This window comes from Sarcophilus harrisii, chromosome 2 (genome assembly GCF_902635505.1).
Source record: "Sarcophilus harrisii chromosome 2, mSarHar1.11, whole genome shotgun sequence".
NCBI lineage: Eukaryota > Metazoa > Chordata > Mammalia > Dasyuromorphia > Dasyuridae > Sarcophilus > Sarcophilus harrisii.
In genome coordinates this window covers 114,111,967-114,133,665 of record NC_045427.1, presented here as the reverse complement: position 1 = coordinate 114,133,665, position 21,699 = coordinate 114,111,967, and the positions used below count along the sequence as shown (strand labels likewise).

At 36.7% G+C, this 21,699-nt stretch overlaps 1 protein-coding gene across 13 annotated transcripts in view; it reads right to left on the bottom strand.

Moving 5' to 3' along the window:
* AAK1 (AP2 associated kinase 1) overlaps positions 1-21,699 on the bottom strand; it is a 242,795-nt gene that overhangs the window by 100,609 nt on the left and 120,487 nt on the right. For all 13 annotated transcript variants that reach the window (XM_031950606.1, XM_031950605.1, XM_031950611.1 and 10 more), the window contains exons 5-6: positions 19,658-19,800; positions 1,464-1,585 (exon numbers count right to left, since the gene is read on the bottom strand). In XM_031950606.1, the coding sequence (XP_031806466.1) occupies positions 1,464-1,585; positions 19,658-19,800 (265 nt within the window). The remainder of the gene's footprint in view (positions 1-1,463; positions 1,586-19,657; positions 19,801-21,699) is intronic.

Below are 21,699 nucleotides of genomic sequence, written 5' to 3'. Positions count from 1 at the left end.
ATCATAATAGCTAAGCTGTGGGCTTTTTAGGGCAAAATATAAAATGTGCCTTCTCAAACCAGCTTCCCCAGATGGAGGACAAACTCAGAATGAATTTTGTTAAGACAAGAGTTATCACCTCCCTTTTCCTTTCCATCAGACCCTTCTGTCCTGCAAGTCTCTTCCTTAAAGTTTTTCTGATTATTGCAGCCCACAAAGATCTCTCTTTTCTAGTAGCTTTTGTGATCATAGGACCTTATCAAACACTGAGTTCAATTATGATGACTGTCATGTATTAATAAGAGGTCCTATTTCTATGTTGTTTTATAGTACCTGCAAAAATATTTCCCCATAATAATCCCTGTGAGACAGTGTAGGTTTCCATGAGGAAAATTAAGTTCAGAGAAATAAAGTGTTTTGCTCAAAGTCACATAACACTAAAGCCAGAATTAAAACCCAAGTTTCTCTGATTCAAAATGCAGTGCTCTTTCCCTTATAATGCAATATTTAGCACTTGATCATATAGTGCCACAATACTCTACTATCTAGGTATATTGCATACATGTAAAATGTGTATATATGTATATTTATGCATATATAGGTCTGTGTATATATGAATAGAAACACATGTATGTATGCATGTAAACATATACTCAAACAATTTCTGAGGTAGTCAGGGAACACTTCTTTCATATTTCTTTTGCATCTCCCGCAATATTTTATTGCAGAACTATGTATACAGTGGACATTAAAAAGAAAAACAGATAAATAAAACCATCCAAAATTAGTTTACTAATTTACCTTCATATTATCTAACTATTCTGCTAACTGATTTTACTCTATTTGTACCATTAGGCTTTAATACAAAAGAAAAGTATTTTTAAATATCTAAAAAAAAAAGAAAAGTCAGTCTTGATTTCTCCACTAAATAATGGGGAATTGATAAACCAGACCACAAAATTCACAACTGAAATATATAGTCCAATCCCTCATTTTAAGATTAAAAAACTGAGAACCAGTGCAGGAAAATAATTTTGCTAAAATCACGTAGATTAGATTAGAACCTAAGTCCTCTGACTCCAAATAGAGGTGTTATCTGACCCTAAAAAAAGAAGTCAATCTTCTCTGTATTTCCATTTACTCCAAGTAAGGGCTTAGAATACCTATAATTCTTAAAATTGCTTCTTCCATTGAAATTGATCTATTCCTTTTTATTTTTCTCTCTGGACTGAAACCTAGATCTTCAGCTTCAAATCCAATGTCCTTTAGTGCAGCCTATTAATTCTTTAGAAAATGTCTGCAATTTCTGGCAGGTGACCCTTATAATTACAGGATTAAAGATTCAACCAATTCATATAAAAGTGATTCTTTGAAATACTCCCATTCCAAACTATTTTCTTCCCAACCCAGTCCTCCTCCCTATGTTCAAAGAGAAGTCACAGATCTGAGAGCAGAGCCAAGCCCCAAGGAAGGAGGAAGCTTACTTCTTAATCTCATCCTCTACTGCATTGACTCCCTCAGCTTGTGGGTTCTGGAATCTGTTGGTGGCACTGCCAAAATCACACAGGACATAATGACCTCGGTCATGCAGCAGGATGTTTTCCACCTGAAAAACATCCCCCCCAATCCCCAGTCACAACAGGTTATTTACATGAAGAAAATAAGTTTGGTTTTACAGCAACATCAATGAAAGCATTTCTTTGAAAAGCAGGATGCTCTCAGGGAAAAAAACAAACAAACAAACCTGGAAAGTTCTCCATGAATTCAAGCAAAGTGAAATGTACTGTATACAAAGTAATAGCAATGTTCTGCAGTGACCAGCTGTGAATGACTTTGCTATTCTCAGCAGAACAATCATCCACGACTATTCTGAAGGACTTATGATGAAAAATCTTCTACATAACAGAGAAGGAATTGCCTGTGTCTGAAACAGATTGAAGCATTCTCTCTTTCTCTATCTTTCTCTCTTTTTTAAATTTAATTTTTCTTGAGGGTTTTTATTTTCATTAGGATAGGAGATTTATTTTTTTCCATAATTTGATTTTTATGGAAATGTTTTGCATATAACATCACAAGTGGTTTCTTAATTGGGGATGGGAATAAGGGAGAGAATCTAGAACTCAAAAATTTTTAAAGCAAATGTAAAAAAAAAATTGTTTTGAATATAACTGGGGGAAATTTCAAATAAATAAAAAAAAAATGAAACAAAATGAAATGAAGAACTAATCCAGGAAGAGGAAAAACTGGAAGCATTTCTTTCTGATACTCCATTTCATCATATATAAAGGGAAAGTCTGTCCCCAACCCAAGCCTCTCAGTAGTGTCCTCAGAAGATGAACTGGGGAGACTGATAATATAAACTTAAGGGGAAATAAAAAGGGAGGAGAATGCACAATGACATTTTCATGTAGAAGATCATTTTAAAGATAATCAATCCTATTACTAAAAGCCATATTTACAAACATTGCCTCTGTGTACAGGCTGTTTTCTATAGTAGGAATGTACTCCTTTTTTATCTACGTTCTTAGAATGCTTAACTTCCTTCAAAATTTAGCTCAAGAGCCTTTTATAATGTCACCTCTTTCCCCTCACCCCCAGTTATTGCAGATTTCTTCCTTATTGGAGAATCAGAGAACATAAACTTATGAAGCTCGCCATAGGGCAGACCTCAGCTCATGTTTCCAGGTGTCTATCTCAACCATCCTCTTGCCAACTTCCTTATTACAAAGCTCTCCATATGCCCGTAATCTGGGATACTTAATCTACTCAATTTTTGAACACCAGACCTATGGCTGAATTGTTCTGACTGGCCAATCAATGGTTAAAACACATATTCCATTATATTTGTCCTATTTCAGACAACACTTTAAGTCATGTAGTTCTCCACCTCCCTGCTTCTCAGCCTTGTTAAGAGGGATATGGCCAAATCAATACTACTTCATGACGTCATTGATCCTTTTCAAGAATTAACAACAACTGGAAAAGTCATTTCAAAAGTTCCACTCAACATTCCTGAGACTTCACCCACTCTTGGCCACTATCTTATCTTTCCCATTAGAATGTAAATTCTCTGAGAGTAAGGGTGGCTTTGCTTTTGTACTGGCAAAATGCTTGGCACATAGTAAGAACTAAATTAATTAAATGTTTTCATTTATTCCTCTTGAAATTATTCTCTGTATAGTCTATATCTTTATCCACACAGTATATTACTGCAAGTAAGCTCCTGAGGGTAAGAATGAGTTGACTTTTGTCCTGGTATATAAAGCCTTGAGCAAAGAAAAGGCTAATTTATGTTTGTTGAATTGAAGCCATTCTATAGATTTTAAGAGCTTTTTGGCAAATCCATTTCTTTACCTTGGCTTTTAAATGCTTCATTCTTTGTTTCAAAAAAAACCCAAAAAAACAAACACACAGAAAAAGCACAGTATAAACAGAAAACTGGGTGTGGAGTCTATTATTATATGACCCTAAGCAGTAGCAGTCTGGAACAGAATTTCCTCAGAGTGTTCTCTTCTAGACCTAAATATTATGATGGTATATCAAGAATATACTAAAAGAGTCTATGTGTAGGCATTATATGGATAAGCACTAAGCCAAGAGTCAGGAAACCCGAGTTCAAATCCAGCTTCCGATATTAACTAGCTATGTGACCTTGGACAAATCATTTAACTCATTTAACCCCTCCCCCCCCAAAAAAAGGTCTATGTTATCTATTTCTGAAAAGCTCCTGATTTTTAAAATCATTCATTTTATTTCTTTCCTGTTGTTTTATTAAATAAAGATAATGGAAAGAAAAAATTTAATGGAGTCATAGAGAGAGAACTTTAGATTACAATTTCTTAAGTAGGGTTTTTCATCTCTAGGGATCTTTGAAGAGGGAGATGGGATGTGGCTGATTTTCATTTCTTCATAGTTTTTTTAGAAATTACTGGTGCTGGATTAGGAAATATAGATGATAAAGTCCCAGAGCAAGTGGGAAGAGGAGGCCCAGTACTATTACCTGCACTCAACTTTCCAAGTGGAGTGGGAGGAACAGCACTTATATTGTGCTAAAACTATAAGGAACTAGGGACCATAAAGACTATCTATTAAAGACTATCTATAAAATGAGGAAAATAACCCAGGGTTACTGACTGGAAAGCAATTTCTTTATAAAGTCCAATAGGAAAGCAATCTATTGCTACATTTCTTCTGAAGGAAGCAACTTGCCCAAGAAAATGAAGATAGTTGGTTTCATAACTTGAATTCCAATCTAATGTTTCTTAGCTCCTATTCCATTGGCAATCTCCTAAGGGCCATCAGCTTAAAGATCTACTACAGGACCAGACACAAGGAGTCTTAGATCTCAGATTGATGAGGGGAGCCCCAAACTCTTTCTCTTTCTCTCTCTGACTTAGGGGGTGATCCATGAGGTAAAGCACTTGAGAAGCTCCTTGAAGGAGAAAGTCTCCTTGAATTCTGGCTCTGGCCTCAGGACAAACAGCTTCACTCTGTTACCTAGGTGGGGTTAGTTGAGTCCAGAGCTAAAGATTCCAACTCTATTGAATTGAAGAGATACCCATCCAATTCTAAGATTTTCTATTCAATTCAACTCAAGTTATACTCAGCCCCATCAAGAACTGCCCCCAGCTTGTAGATAAAAAGAGCCAATGTGGGGCTCAGTCCTTGCAGAGCACCTAATATGCCATCCCTGGCATAGCAGCAATCTCTGCCACTGAAATAATATTCTCTTTCAGCTTTACCCTCTCTTTATTTCCCTCACCTATCTCCTTAACAAAACTTTATACCTTTCTGTCAGGATTTCTCTGCTAAACTTCACTTCTGTCAGGACCTTACCACCAAGAAAATCAGTCTTTCTATTCATGCATAGCACAGGCTGACTTCCCAAGGCCAATAACAAACCTCTTTTTATCAATCTAGCTTTTCAGATTCGTAAATTCCTTTACAAAGAATCTCTGTATCACCAAAAGGGGGTTCCCACAACTCCCAACCTTGCGCTAAATCCAAAGGGGACCTAGGGGAGCCAAACCTTTTCATTTTGTTCCCTGAACCCCGAACCTGCCACTAACCTCATCATTTAACTCTCTGACCACCAGGAACCCTAATCTCATCATTATGGTTCCCTGAATCTAATCTCATCAAGATGAGGAAAATTAGGTCAGAAATGAAGATCATTTCAGAGTGGTAAAAAGCTCTGGAGTTGAAGCAAAGAGACCTGAGTTCGAATGCTGGCTTTGTCTCTTCTGCCATGGATAAGGTAAAGGTCCTTTCTAATTCTGTGATCCTACATCACCAAATCCACCCTGGCATGCTGCCTCACTGGAAGATCTGTTGGTACATCAGCATATATTGGTTGAGGACCATGACCTTGGAAGTTTGCATAATAACATTTACTCCTGAGTCACTGTAAACCATCAGTTAGCAAACCAATAAATGGAAAGATCTTTAACTGCTTTTCCAAGAGAAGCATTTTCCCCAGCCTTGGCAGTCCAATCAAACACTGCAAGCAGGGACTTTTGTGATGTCTTTGCTTGGCTCAGACCTTTTATCAGGGAATAGGATTTTTGCTGACTGGGGCCTCTGAGACAGATGCAGAAGCAATAGCCAGAATGAAGGTCAACTCAGGATCAGAGAGCTGAGAACAAATGAAACTCAGTCAGTCTCTCACCACTTCAAAGAAGCACTGATGGGGGCCCTTGAAGAGGAAAGATACTTTTGGTGCAGATCCAGGCATGTGGGCAACAAAGTAATACTGCAATCTGACATTTGGAGAGCTCCTCATACTTTTCCCCAGTTATGCTTTCATATTTATCCTCTCAAACCCTCATATCAACCTGTGAGGTAGAAGGGGAAGAAGAAGGTTTATGCCCATTTTATAGGCACAGAGACAGCAAGGGACTTAATAAAGTGCATCCAGGTAGCTTACAGAGGAGCTATAAGTAGCTTCCAGGTTCCTAGAATTCCAGTTCAATGCTCCTTCCACTATTCAAATGTCTCCCCTAAAAACCCTAGTAGTTTGCGAGAATAATTTTTTTCTTGAAGAAAGAAGAGCACAGGAATGACCCTATGTTCTCCAAGACTTTACCAGCAGGAGTAAAGGTCTCAGCAGGTCCTTCCAAGTCATATAAACTCTGAATACAGGTTTTAAATCTATATGAAGATCAGTCTAAGTTCACGAAAGCTCCATGCAAGTTGGCCTCAAGATAATGAATTTTTAGTTACAGGAACTGAGAAAGGTCACATATTAAGACAAAGAGATTGCATTCTGTGTCAGTAGAGAGAACTGCCATCCCACTGAAACCAAGGGTTTTGGACTAACAAAAACATTAATGAAGTACTTAGAACATTTATTGTTGTGGTGAATCAAAAGTCACTTTTGTTCTCCTCAACACCAACTGGAAATTAGTGATGTCTCTTCCCTAAAGTAATGTCTAGTTAACACTTTGTGTAGCCCAGAGTCACTTGTGAGTCTAATCTGGCTCTCTGTCAACTACCTATTTTTCTTTGGCTGGCCTTTATTTTAAAATTTAAGACTATTTTTAGATCAGAACCAAACAAAAACAAATGGCTGAGTAAATTTGGCCTATAGTTTGCTGTTCCCTGATGTAGGCCATCCACAGGAATTAATACTGTCTCCTGCTTCCATTTTCCTTATAATAAGTTTATTTGTGTACAAGTTATATTTTTCCATTAGAATATAAGTTGCTTGAGAGTGGATACTATTTTGTTTTTGTCCTTATATACACAGAATCTTGGACAAAGAAGATGCTTAATAACCATGTATTGAGCTGTTTCGGGCCAGTTAAGGTACTTCCTTACATTAAGCTAAAATACGCAGCTAAGTGGCACAGTGAATAAAGTGTCACACCTGAAGTCAGGAAGGATCATCTTCAGGAGTTCAAATCTAGTCTCAGACATTTACTAGCTGTGTGGCCCAGACAAGTTGTTTAGTTTTGCCTCAATTTCCTCATCTATAAAATGAAATAAGAAGAAAATGGCAAATGAATATCTTTGCCAAGAAAATCCCAAAAGGAGTCACGAAGAGTCAAAAATTGTTGAAATGATACAACAATAACAAATGCTTTCCTACTTTGTCTATATGCTGGAAAACTTCTGTCTCCTAGATCACACAAAACAAGTCTAATCCCTGTACCTTAAGACAATATTTCAAATATTCTAGAACAGAGATGTCAAATGCAAACAGAAACTAGACCACATATTGACTCAGAAAACCACAAATTAGCATCATTTATGTTGTATTGTATTTTATCAAAATTTTCCCCAATTTCATTTTAATTATGAGGCCCAATGGGCAATTTTGCTAGCCATATGCTGGTGAAAAGCTTAATACTTCTTTAAACTGTTATTATATAACTCCATATATCTATCCCCATTCTAGGTTAAATATCTCCCCATTTCTTTCAACTGTTTTCTCATAAGACATGATTTTTAAGATCCCTTTCCAGCCTGGGCACTCTCCTATAGACACACTTATTAGCATGCTGATGTTCTTCCTTAAAACAAAGAATTGTTGAAAGTAGAGCACAATCTACCCTATATGATGATATAAAAGATAAAGTACAGAAGAAGGATTATTACTTCTTCCTTATTTTGGACACGATCCCTCTAATTAATATTGCCTTATATCACAAGACCTTTTTGGCTTGACATACCCCAGTGTTGTGCTTGTGGCCCACTTAACTGGTTTAGATTGCTTTGATTTAGTCCACCCTTCAGCTCTGTATTTGTCATTTATCATTAGACTTCCATTGTATGATTTCTATTCTGCCCATAATTTCATAATTCTGCTGAGAACTTTTTGAATCTGGAATCTCTAACTTATTAGGTTGGCTATCCAACCTTTCCAACCTTATTCAGCATCAATCACACAGAAGCCCAGAGTTAGAAGGGAACTCAGAACCTATCTCATCTAATCCATTCTCAAAGAGAAATTCTTTCTTGATTTGCATGAAAGGAAAACACATTACCCTATGCCACTTAGTCTACTTTTAGATAGTTCTAATGGTTACATTAAGCCTAAATTTGTATATTGCTCAGAAACTGCTTAACCATTACTCCTAGTTTTGTTTTGTTTTTTCCTTTTGGGGACAAACAGAAAAATTTGAATCTCTTTTCCATATGGCCATCCTTAATTTGAAGATGGCAATGATGGTTCTCTAAGTTTCCTGTTCTCTAAACAAAACATTCTCATTCCTTTCAACCAGTACTCTTATGGCATTTTCTCAAAGTTTTCTAACATTCTGGTTGCCTTCCCTGGGTTACCAATATCCTTCCTAAAATGTGGTATACAGATAAATATGATACTCCATATATGGTAAAGCAGGATTTGTACCATCCCCACCCCATAGTCCTGGGCCCTCTTTCTCTCTTTCTGAAACCAAATTCTCATTAGCTTTTCTAGTTGTCACATCAAACGACTGACTCATAATGAGGTCACAATCCACTAAAACTTTCCTGTCTTCTTCATATAATCCCCAAATGTAATATGGCTGCCATCTATATTTCTATCCAAGATGATGAGAACAATGTGAAACAAAACAAGGCCAAAGGCAGAGTCCCTTACATAACAAGCCATCCATATAATCGAATGAAACAATTTGAAGAAGCCTAAATTGTTATTTAGAGCTGATTCACCTCTTGGATCCAAAAAAGTCACAATATGGTTACATCAATACTTTGATGAAAATGGAATAGGTCAGAGTTGAGAGGTAGAACAGAAGGACTTCCTCAAGAGTCCAAAATCTTACTGCTAGTCAGGACCTCAATAGAAATAACTGGTAGCAATAAATGACTGGCAGTATTTTAGGACTGGAAATATTAATTTAGTCACTGGAAACCTAAAGAACCAAGAGGTCAAAGACCAGCCAATTTGTTTCCTCAGGATCCTTTTAACACTTCTTAGATTTATTCTTTCTGAAGCTTGTTTTTGTCACAATTGCCCAGTATAATAAATGTTTGAGTGATTGTTATAAAATGTTCTTTCCTTTTTTCCTGATCCTGCTCTATCTAGATCCCAAAAATTTCTTAAGGTTCATCTTCTCTGTGAAAGCTTCCCTGATAATGATTTTCCCTCTCCTGCTATGAACTCCTGTAGAATTCATTTGTTAATTAATCACATATTGCCTTAAATACTGCTAAACACATAACAGCTGCCTAAAAAAATATCTTCTGTTGAAAGTATTTGTCCATGGTAATTCCAGGATAAAGTGTATCCTAATTCCTTCCTAATTACCTTTGTCTCATGCATCTCAGAGATCCAGCCCTGAGGCTTTCAAGTATGATCTTACCAAGTAGGTTCTCTATTTTCAGAGATCATCTGCATATTTTCAGGAAGTTAATGAGCACCAGCCTTTATTAATGTCCTCTTCCCATGCCTCATTACAGCATTGAAGTGACATTGGGGTTAGGTGCTGCCAGTGGGATGCAAACTGGAGAAATTTCCTGTATGGATACTTTGTACCTGTTGCACAGAAATGGTTGTTATCATTCTGTAATGGGCAAATGACTGAATTAATGCATCACTGTTATATCTAAGAGTAGAACAGCCCATGGATAATGAGTTGGGCTCAGAACAGAATGAGAGTAGAGAGGGCTATGCTGCATTCTGAAAATTAGATAGAACTCAAAATTATACAACAAACTAAAACTCTACCTTCAAACAAAAATCCATCTTTTTTATATTAATATTCTTCTAGCAATCCTCCATAGCTGTGACTCATGCATTGAACATTGTCTCCCCAAAAAATAAAAATTAAGGTTGATTCAAAGATGCATCATGGGCATAAATATAGGCTAAAGCATATTGCCAATGGTTACTTGCCCAAAAGAAATGAAACAAACAAACAAAAAAGAATCAAACAGAGAATATATGACTGGAAAAGGATGTGGACTTGTCAAATAACAGGACCAGGAGATAATAGATGAACAGTTCTTGTGCTGTTCTAGGACTCCACAAAGGAGAGCCCCTATTGTTTTGGATAGATAACTATGGTGCTTTTAGGGAAAGATGTTGACAAGCCACACAGAGCTAGAAGGTGAAGATAAGCTGCAATTTGTATCAATAGAGGGAGTTCCCACATCAAAAAGATCCTAGATGCAAAATAATATAAAAATTAAAAAGATATTGATTACAGGGAACAGAATGAAGGAAGAGTTGCAAGAATTAAATGACTGATTAGATGAGGGGAATGAGAAGTTTCAAAAAGAAATAAGAGATTTTGAACTTAAGTAATTAGGATCTCTCTGGAGCAAATCTTAGATATATGGATACTTTGGGTAATAGCTAGATTTTCTACTACAGTTGTTATTCCAGCTTAAAACCCTCAATTTGGTTGGAATTTTAAGGTAGTTGATCTTATCACTTTCCCAATCTGTCAGCTCTGAAGGTGACTACCATTATCTCCCCCAACCCATCTTGTGAGTTTTGTTAAAAATCATAGAAGCCTTTCCCTTGCTAACCTTCCCCTATGTACTGAACTAAGAGAATTTAGGTAGCTCTGATACTAAAAAGATATTACTCGTGGATAGATCAGATAAAATACATGTTTTAAAGACTCTCTCTCTTTCAAAAAAAAAAAAAAGTAAATATATAATGGGCTTCCTTAACCCTATTACAACACACAAATTAATTTCTACCCTCTAGGGAAAGGCCTTTTTGGATTAGCAGAAACTGTTAGAGCTTGTCCTCAGCTGACATTACCTTCCAGAGCTCAAGAACTCCCTTCTGTGATGGAGTATGCAAGAATGGCTACATTCTGAGGAGGAAGAGATGACAAATAAGACAAGGCCCTGCTGCAATCCAATGAATAGGAAAGATGCTAACTACAGAATTATGGTCCACAGTATGTAATTTGCATTCTTTGTCAAAGAATATCTTTATCCCATTCTTTCACCTGAGAGTGGCTAATCCCCACAAAAGAATAACACAAATTAAAATTAATTCACTGAATTTATATAGTACTTTAAGATTTACAAAGCACATTGCAATGATCTCATTTTATTCTCTTAATCCCAGGAGGTATTATCTTCATTTATAATTCCTTCATAAACATAACGGTATGCCAATAAATCTGACAATCTAATTGAATTGGATGAATATTTAAAGAAATATAAATTGCCCAGATTAACAGAAAGGGAAATGAATTCTTTAAATAACCCCATTTTAGAAAAAGAAATTCAACAAACCATCAATGAACTCCCTAAGTAAAAATCTCCAGGAGCAGATCGATTTGCAATTTCTACCAAACATTTGAATCACAATTAATTCTAATACTATGAACACTATTTGAAAAAATCAGTAAATGAGTCCTGCCAAATTCCTTCTATAACACAAATATAGTCCTGATATGTAAATCAGGAACAGCCAAAACAGAGAAAGAAAATTAAGACCAATCTCCTTAATGAATATTGATGCAAAATTTTTAAACAAATTGTTAGCAAAGAGATCACAACTTATCAGGAAGATAATACACTATGACCAAGTGGGATTTATACCAAGAATTCAGGGCTGGTTCAATATCAGGAAGACTATTACCATAATCGAACATATCAATTACACAACTAACAGAAATTATATGATAATCTCAATAGAAGCAAAAAAAGCTTTTGATAAAATACAGCACCCTTTCCTATTAAAGCACTAAAGAGCAAAGGGATAAAGAAAGTTTTTCTTAAAATGATAAGCAGCATCTATCAGTAAACATTATTTTTAAGGGGGGGAAGCTAGACGTGTTCCCAATAAGATTAAGGATGAAATCAGGATTCATATTATCACCAATATTATTCAATATTGTACTAGAAATGGTGGTTTAGCAATAAGAAAAGAAAAATAAATTAAAAGGAATTAGATTAGGCAATGAGATCAAACTATCACTCTTTGCAAATGATATGATGATAAACTTAGAGAATATTAGAGAATACCCCAAAATCTACCTGAAACAATTAACAGCTTTGGCAAAGTTGTAGGATATAAAATAAACCCACACAAATGCCATTAATGAAGCCCAACAGCAATAGACAGAGAAATCCATTTAAATTAGCTGCAGTCAAAATAAAATATTTGAATGTCTAGCTACCAAGACAAACCCAAGAACTAGGTGAACACAATCACAAAACACTTTTCATGCAAATAAAGTAAGATCTAAACAATTGGAAAAAACATCAATTGTTCATGGGTAGGCTGAGCTAATATAGTAAAAATGACAATTCTCTCTAAATTATTCTACTTATTCAGTACCATATCAAACTACCAAACAATTATAAAACAGAGTTAGAAAAAACAAAATTTATCTGGAAGAACAAAAGGCCAAGAATATCAAAGGGAATTAATGGAAAAAAACAATACAAAGGACAGTGGCCTAACAGTACTACACCTGAAATTAGAAGGAAAAAAAAAAAAAGCAGCAATCAATAAAACCATATGATACTGGCTAAGAAAAGTGGTGGATCAGTGGAATAGGTTAGAAAATAAAAATTAAAAACCAAACAAAAAACAAATAAACTGTGAATTGTGACTCCACAGGTGGTATACCTGAATGTGGAGGTCCTGAAACATAAAATATTGATCAGCGTTGAAAAATGTTGCAGATGTTCTGTGCTACAGTATGAAATATTCCATTAACATTTAATTATTTATGTAAAAATGAGCAACTACATCCATCTCATTATTATACAAATTTGCTCTCATCTTTAATAAATGGTAAAATTACATATACATACCAAAGAATTGTTTTAAATTTATTTATGATTAACAGTACATGTTGGTTTAGTTACGTATTTAACATACTTAAAAACTTCTTGGGCTAAAAGGGATTGTGAGTGGAAAAAGTTTAAGAAGAGAAAGTTTAAAAAGTCCTGGCCTATATGACCTTTTCAGCTCTAAAATTCCATATGTTGTCCTAAGAAATGAGAAGGTGGGGAAGGAAAATGCTTAAGCTAGCCACACTGAGAACAGAAAGAAATGAAAGCTGATGTCTTAACATGAAAACTAATAAAAAGCACATAAGTACTGGGTTATTCAGTGATTCTTTATTTATTTATATTTCATTATCCCTTAGGGTATCAGCAGATTACAATTCAGTATAATAGTAAACATTTATAAGTTCTCTAATTCATCAACAAAACAATTTCTATTAATCTCTTAATGGAAAATTTTTATTGTTTAAAGGTATAAGTTTCAATTATGTGAAAAGTTCAAAACTTTGCGATAGCTCAATGTGGAGATGAGTGAGATCTTACAAATACTAATGTAATGAGAAGTAAAGAAATTTGTCATTGGATTAGGAAATCAACAACTTGAGTTTGAGTGTCAGCTTTGGCTGTATAGCCAAAGCTGTATAACCTCAAGAAAAATATTTCACCTCTATGGGTCCCACTTTTCTCATATGTAAAAAAAAATTCAAGGGCTGAAGGGAATTTTTGGATCAAGTGATGTTTTAAAAAATGTCTTGTATCAGAAGTGGTAGGGGGTGAGGGAGTGGTCTGAGTTACAGCTGAATGTATTTTATGAACACAGGTGCCTCAACTTTCTCACCTGTAAAATGAGGATAATAATACTGCCAAGTCAGCCCTCTTTGTAGTGGCCAGAAACTGGAAACTGAGTGGATGCCCATCAATTGGAGAATGGCTGAATAAATTGTGGTATATGAATGTTTTTTTTTTTTTTAATTTTAATAGCCTTTTATTTACAGGTTATATGTACGGGTAACTTTACAGCATTGACAATTACCAAACCTCTTGTTCCAATTTTTCCCCTCCTTCCCCCTACCCCCTCCCCCAGATGCCAGGATGACCAGTAGCTGTTAAATATGTTAAAATATAAATTAGATACACAATAAGTATACATGACCAAAGCATTATTTTGCTGTACAAAAAGTATCGGACTCTGAAATATTGTACAATTAGCCTGTGAAGGAAATCCAAAATGCAATATTCATATACCACAATTTATTCAGCCATTCTCCAATTGATGGGCATCCACTCAGTTTCCAGTTTCTGGCCACCACAAAGAAGGCTGCCACAAATATTTTGGCACATACAGGTCCCTTTCCCTTCTTTATGTGCTCTTTGGGATATAAGCCCACACTGCTGGATCAAAGGGTATGCACAGTTTGATAACTTTTTGCGCATAGTTCCAAATTGCTCTCCAGAATGGTTGGATGTATTCACAATTCCGTGGTATATGAATGTTATGGAATATTATTATTCTGTAAGAAATGACCAGCAGGATGATTTCAGAAAGGCCTGGAGAAACTTACACGAACTGATGCTGAGTGAAATGAGCAGGGCCAGGAGATCATTGTATACTTCCAACAACAATACTATATGATGATCAATTCTGATGAACGTGGCCCTCTTTAACAATGAGATGAACCAAATCAGTTCCAATAGAGCAGTAATGAATTGAATCAGCTACACCCAGCGAAACAACTCTGGGAGATGACTATGAATTACTACACAGAATTCCCAATCCCTCTATTTTTGTCCACCTGCATTTTTGATTTCCTTCACAGGCTAATTGTACATTATTTCAAAGTCCAACTTTTTATACAGCAAAATAACTGTTTGGACATGTATACATATATTGTATTTAACTTATACTTTAACACATTTAACATGTATTAGTCAACCTGCCATCTGGGGGAAGGGGGGAAAAAGTTGGAACAAAAGGATTTGCAAGTGTCAATGTTGAAAAATTATGAAAAATGCATATCTTGTAAATAAAAACCTATAATAATAAAAAAAAGTAAAAAAAAGTAATACTGCCAAGTTTGTATTCCACAAAGATGTGGTGAAGAAAGCACTCTGCATAGCTTTGCTATAGAAATATCAGCTATTATGATGACAATGATGATTCTAAATTTGCAACATACATGACTCCTTAGGGAAGGCCAGTGTCCTGTTGATGAAAAGCACTTATTCTCAAATTAAAATTTAGGGAAAGGGAAAATGAGGTACATCTTTCCTCTATCTATCCCATCCCACATCCTCCCTCTCCTTCAACCTGCAGGCAGAGAATAATGAGGATTCAAATCCCTATCTGCAGATTAAGCAAGCCTGTGCTATAGACAGACAACCCCCTGGGAAGGCAGCTTTCCTCATCTGAACTCACAGAAAATCTCCTTTCTTGGGCGGGGATAGGGAAGAAGGGACATGGGAAGATATTAATATGAACTGCATATCACCAGCCCTCCAGATGAAGCATCTGAGTCAATTCATTCAGCCAGACTACCACTGAACACTGGGTATGTTTGGTGCTCTGGGTTTTAATGCCTGTGCCTTATTTGTCTCCAAAATGTCATTCCCCAATCCAATCCAAATGAAAAAATATTTATTAAGTGCTAGGCACCAAACTTGGCAGTAGAATAAGAGGTAAAATAAGGCTAAAACTCAGCCTATGCTCCCTCAAATAACTATAAGCTTAAAAAGGTAATTCACATGTCTCAAAAATCCAAACTTCAGCTTTACTACCAATACTGTGAGAAGGGGGACACCAATATTATCAATCCCAATTTCACAGGTGGCAACCGAGACTTAGAATATGATTTGCTCATTGTCTCAAAGAGATTAAATTTCTAGAACCTGGATGCAAACCCAGTGCTTCTGCCCAAAGTTTAATGCTCTTTCTATTCCACCAATAGTACTCGCTTAGAATTCTTTGGTTAGCACTTACTTTGATAGTATCCTCAGACTAAAGTTCAGACTCCTCTGCTTACATTCAAGCTCCTCTACAACTTTTATTTCTGACAGTGAAATCTCACTATGAATGGCCCCACTCTACATGTCACAACTCCTCTCCCACTGTTCCCTCAATGACAAAAGGGCACTATACTCTGTGCCTCCCTCCACCCTACTATCCAATACTAGTTTTATCCTTCTTCTTGCAGTTTTCTGTGCCTGAAACAGTCTGTTCACTAAATGCATCCAAATTCTTCTTGTTGTTGTTTAGTTGTTTTGGGGGGTTTTGTGAAAAATCAATCGAGTTAACGTATGTAAAGTGCTTTGTAAACCTTAAAGTGCTATATTTTTGTTTGTTGAGTTTGTTTTCAGTTGCTCTTCATGATCCTACTGGAGTTTTCTTGGCAAAGACAAGAAATAACTCATGTTCCCATTCTTGGTATACCACGATTAAGGAAAGGATTCTGAGAACCTGAGATTAATCAGGATGATAAAGGTCATTGTGCTCCTGCCATATGGGGGCTAATGATGGTTTAGCCTAGAGAATGAAAAATTTGGAACAAGCATGACTCATTTATTCATCAGACACTCAAGTGTTTGAAGAACTGTCACATCAAAATGAAATTTAGACTCATTCTACTTGACTCCAGAAAGTAGAATTGGAAGAAGTGCGTGATTTGCTATTTTCTCCTTAAGTTCATTTTAAAGATGAGGAAACTAAGGCAAACAGAGTTAAGTGATTTGCCCAGAGTCACACAGCTAATAAGTTTCTAAGACTGGAAGATGAACCTTGTCTACTAAAGGCCTAGAGCTTTATCCATTGCATAATCTACCAGAAATTTCTATTTTTTTCTTGTAGAACAGCTAAGATTTTCACTACAGCATAAAGTCTTGCTTGTCTACTTCCATCCATGGTGACACAGTCCAGTGGAAACACTGGATCTTAAGTAAAAGGAAATGGGACAGTATAAGTTTCAGCAAGTCACCCACTTCTTCCCCGTCTCAGTTCTCACGCTGTGGACAAGCTGACTTCTAAGGTCCTTGTAAGCTTTAAATCTCTGATGCTATAAGCCTTTCATTCTCTGACCTTCTATGGAAATGAAAAGCTATGTACTCAGGCGAAAAATCATGGCATCTGGAGTCAGAGAAATTGGGTTTACATCTTCACTTGTCACATAATTTCCAATGGCCTTGAGCAAATTAGCTGACCTCCCTGAGCATCAGCTTTCTCATTTATTTGCTGGACTTTTGATGATGAGAATGCTTTGTAAAAACCTTGAAACATTATGAAAACACCTGATTTTTATTATATGCTTTTGATTATATGCTTTGTGCTATTCTGGCTCTTTCATGTTAATTTCTAGAGAACAATAATAATGATGATGACTAGCATTTATATAACAATTAAGGTTGGCATAAGGGTTTTATGAGTTTTCTCATCTAATCCTCACAATAATCCTGGGATATGGGTGTGATTATTGTCCCCCCTGTCCCCTCTTTGTAGTTTTATAGCAAGAAGGAATCACAAAGGTTATCTCATTCAATCTCCTACATGTAGAAAGGAGGAAACAAGAGCCCACAGAAGTAATGACTGGACCCAGATTGTTCTCACAGTGTAGTCATAATTTGAAAATAGAACCTGTGACTGTAAATCAGTGTTCCTTCCACTATACCATGTGGCTGGCCTGTGAAAACAGGAATTGCTAAGCCCTGAAGGACAACTCCATCTTTAGAAAGAAGTTACAAAACTTGACTTTATATCACCTATGACTTTCTTCACAGTTTGCAATCAAACGCTTATGTGGCAATTCCACCAAATAAAAAGTTGATCCAAAATGGTTTTGATCCCTATGAGAATTACTAGGATTAATATATAGCTCCCAAGGGCCTCTTCTGGAGGACCTTAATCCTTTGGCTTCAAAACACCCAGTTCTACATAACTTCTCCCTGGACTTTTAATTTTTTGCTTCCCCTATCAAATAAGGGAGATGGGGGGGGGGGAAGGTGTGTGTGAAGAATTTGAAGTATAAGCTTTCGAAAGACATTATAGATCCTATGAGGATTCATGTTAAAATTATGACACCATTCACTATTTTACAGTTGGATTATACAAACCCCAGTGAAAAGACCGGTTTGTATATCATGGTCACTGAGTCAATATTGACCATGAGTAGGAAGCAGACTGGGCTGAAACATGAGGCATTTTGTGCATAAGAATGACTGTGACTGGTGTTGGCGTAGATCCATTTAAACCTCAAAAAAACCCAAAAGCTGATTAGCCTCTTGAGTGCCTAGATTCCCCAGAACCTGTTCCTCATAGGAAAGAACAAGAAGTCACCTATGACATGAATCACCTTTGGCCAGGCTATTTGAGCCAAGGGTGTCACTGGCTTCTCATTTATCTTAGAGGTTGAACTATGTCCGGGAGTCCTTATCTCTGTCTATAGCTATTTTTTTCCTCCTGGATTATCCCCCTCCTTTCCATTCACTAATGTCAAATGTTTTTAAAAAATTTACAAAATGTGCAGCAAGATAACTGTATAAATATGTATACATATATTGCATTTAACATATACTTTAACATATTTAACATGTATTGGTCTACCTGCTATCTAGGGGAGGGGGTGGGGGGAAGGAAGGGAAAATTTGGAACAGAAGGTTTTGCAAGGGTCAGTGCTGAAAAATTACCCATGCATATGTCTTGTAAATAAAAAGCTATAATAAAAAAAAAAGAAAGAAAGAAATGAGAGAGCACAAAATAAAAAGAATTTACAAAATTGGCTAAAAGATAATGTTGAAAATATGTGTTGCTGAGGTGAGAGTATGTGAGAATTCAGGATGTGAAAAGACTACAAAATTATAAAGAATAAGCATGGCTGAAAAGAATAGCTATGAGAAGAAACTCCCACCCCACGTCTTTGCTGAGGTGAGAAGTATACTTGTATTGTATGCAGCATAAATTTTCAGATTTTTCCAATGTATTAATCAGTTATGTTAATTTTTTCTTCTTCCTTTTCTTTAAAAAATATTATTTATTATATGGCATAGTTTTCTGGAAGAGGTGAGGAAGGAACAGTCCAAGAAACAACGATGATAAAAAAAAAGACATTAATAAAAATATAAAAACATAACATGAGAGTGTGGGGTCAGGAACTATAATCTAAACCACTGTTTTTGTATAACTCTTAAGCTAAGAATGTTTGGTTGTTGTATTTACAATTTTAAATACATTAAAACTTTATTTGAAAACGTAAGAACAAATCTTGGTTCACAGATAATACAAAACCAGGTCTCTGTAGTTTGTCCACTCATGGTCTTAAGAATTAGATTGGAAAAAAAAATTAGATTGAAGCATTTAAAGTGAGGGGCAAGCAGGTGACACAATGGACAGTATGCTGAGCCTGAATTCGGGAAGAACCTGAGTTCAAACTCAGCCTCACTTACTGGCTCTTTGACTCTGGACAAATCACTTAATCCCGTTTGCTTCAGTTTCCTCCTCATGAGCTGGAGAAGGAAATGGCAAACCACTTCAATATCTTTGCCTTTCCACAAAAAAACCAAAAAAACAAAACAAAACAAACAAACAAACAAAAAAAAACAACCAGATGGAGTAAACAAAGAGTTGAACATGAATGAAATGAATGAACAAACAATGTTATCCCTGGAAGGACTTTCATGTAGTCCAACCTTCCCTTTCCCCTTCCCATACTCCATCCTCACTTTACAAATGGTGATATAAAGGCCCAGGGAAGGGGAGACACAGGTAAGAAGTAGAACTGGGTCTTATATCACTGATCTGCTACCCTAAATCTAACAGTGTAGTGTGTGTGTGTGTATAAAATCTTTGGAACTACAAAAGAAACAATGTGAATGCAGGCATTGCATCATACCCTTCTGCCTGTCCCCCCCAACTGTCTGATGCAGTGAAGAATATAGGATAAGTGCTTGTTAAACTTGGCTGATGGCTGGGCTGGCCTATTACCTTCAGATCCCGGTGGATAATGGGTGTTTTGCACTGATGCAGGCGGGCAACAGCCTCACAGGTGTCACAGAATATCTGTAGCACTTCATTCTCTGTGAAGCCCGTCTGTAAACGCTGGTTCATCAAGTTCACCACTTGACCTCCTGGCAGAGAAAAGAGAGGAGGTTGACAGCAATTAGAGCCACAGAATTTTCAAGCAGAAAGATACCTCACAGAAAGATCACTCAATCCAATCACCTCACTTCACCAGCAAGTCCAGAGAGGGGAAATGATTGACAGAGGTTCTTTAAAAAGTTCCCCCTATGGTACCCAGTACAATGCTCATTCCATCTCACTACCTTCTGCAATGCACAAAAAAAGAAAAAAAAAAGAAGACTCCTCCCTTTGAGAGAGACTCTGATGATCTAAAAAATAAAGAGATTTGCAGTGAAAGGATTGTGCTTGAAGGCCCTGGATTCTAATCCCAGCTCAGCTGCTTATTTTAGGTGAGACACTTAATTGGGAAATTAAACAGACCTCCAAGGGGTTCAATCAGAAAATCTCAGAGGCTTGCTCCAGTTCTAAAAATCTCTGAATCCATAATGCTGTGTGACATGTGGAACAACACGTGCTCTCCTTGGCTTTACTGCCAGCTGTTTGCCCAACGGATATGAAATGCCATCAGAGCACAGCTGGGACTCTTGATTCTTTAGGAACTGTCTCTCATTTTTAGATTATCCAGACCCCCTAGTTATTCCTACTGGTTACCTTCTGAACATTTCAAAGCTCATTATCCTCTTCACCAAAAAGGAATAGGATAGGAGAAGATGATGACAATGGCCAAAGCCAGATACAACTCAAGAGGCAAAAATGTCTGATGGAAATGGTTGGAGTCAGTGGTTAAAATGAGGTTTAAAAGGATCTGTGGGTTTTGTTTATTCCCATTGTCTTTGCTCATCACGGGTGGAGATAATTGAGAATTGGCTATGATTATGGATTCATTTCTCAAGCATCTGTCATAGAAAAGTGTAGGTGGCACAGACAATCATTGCAATGCAAGGCAGCAAGCATCATGGGGAGAATGTGCAGCTGGCTGCTTGCACCAGAGAGGCCGGGGAATCAGAACCTCCAAAGGATGTTAAATGGAGTCTCCCTTCAATTATTCATCCTATTGAGCCATTAAGGGAAGGGCACCCTCATGTTCATCATGACAGGATCGCCTCTCTGTGAATAACATGACCCAGGCATTTTTTATATATTTACATATATATACAACTTTTATATTTTATACATACATATATATATCACAGAATCTCAGAGTTGGAAACAGCCTCAGATTTCATCCAAACCAATCTTCCTATGCAGAAGTTTCCTTGCCCACATTTCCAACAGTAGCCCAACTAATTCCAGTGACAGAGATGTGTCTGTCAAACAAGGGGGCTAGACTAGCAAGTCTCTCATGTCTTTTCAAGCTCTGAGGCTATTATTCAATGATAAATAGGGCAATCTCCATTTTTAGACAACTCCCCTTGTGCTAAAGTTCTTCCTAACATTAAGCTAAAAATCTGTCTCCCTGATACTAGATAATCATTTGGGGATTATCCAGAGCTCTGGTTACTCCCACAGATTCTGTTTTGGACAATTCAGGGCTTATTGTTTCCTTGGCCAAAAATGAATGAATTAGGGGAAAAGTGACAAAATTGAGCTATGGTTTTGAAAAATGGCTTAATGGCAGGAGATAACAGGATCAGAGATTTGAGCTAGAAGAGACTTGTGAGGCCATTTGTACAACTACTGTCATCTTTATTTTTGGTGAGGCATTTAGGCTTACATGACTTGCCCAGAGTCACACAAACTAGTAAGTGTCTAAAGTCACATTTGAAGTCAGGCCCTCCTGACTTCACTGAATCATCTAACTGCCTCCTCCCCCTCCCCCAAGCACTTCATTATCCAAAAGAAACCGAGCTCCAGGCATGGATTGTCCCAGGTCACAAAACTGGTGAGTCATCCTTTTCACCATTCTTATCAATGATTTGGATGCAGACATACCAACATTTTGAATG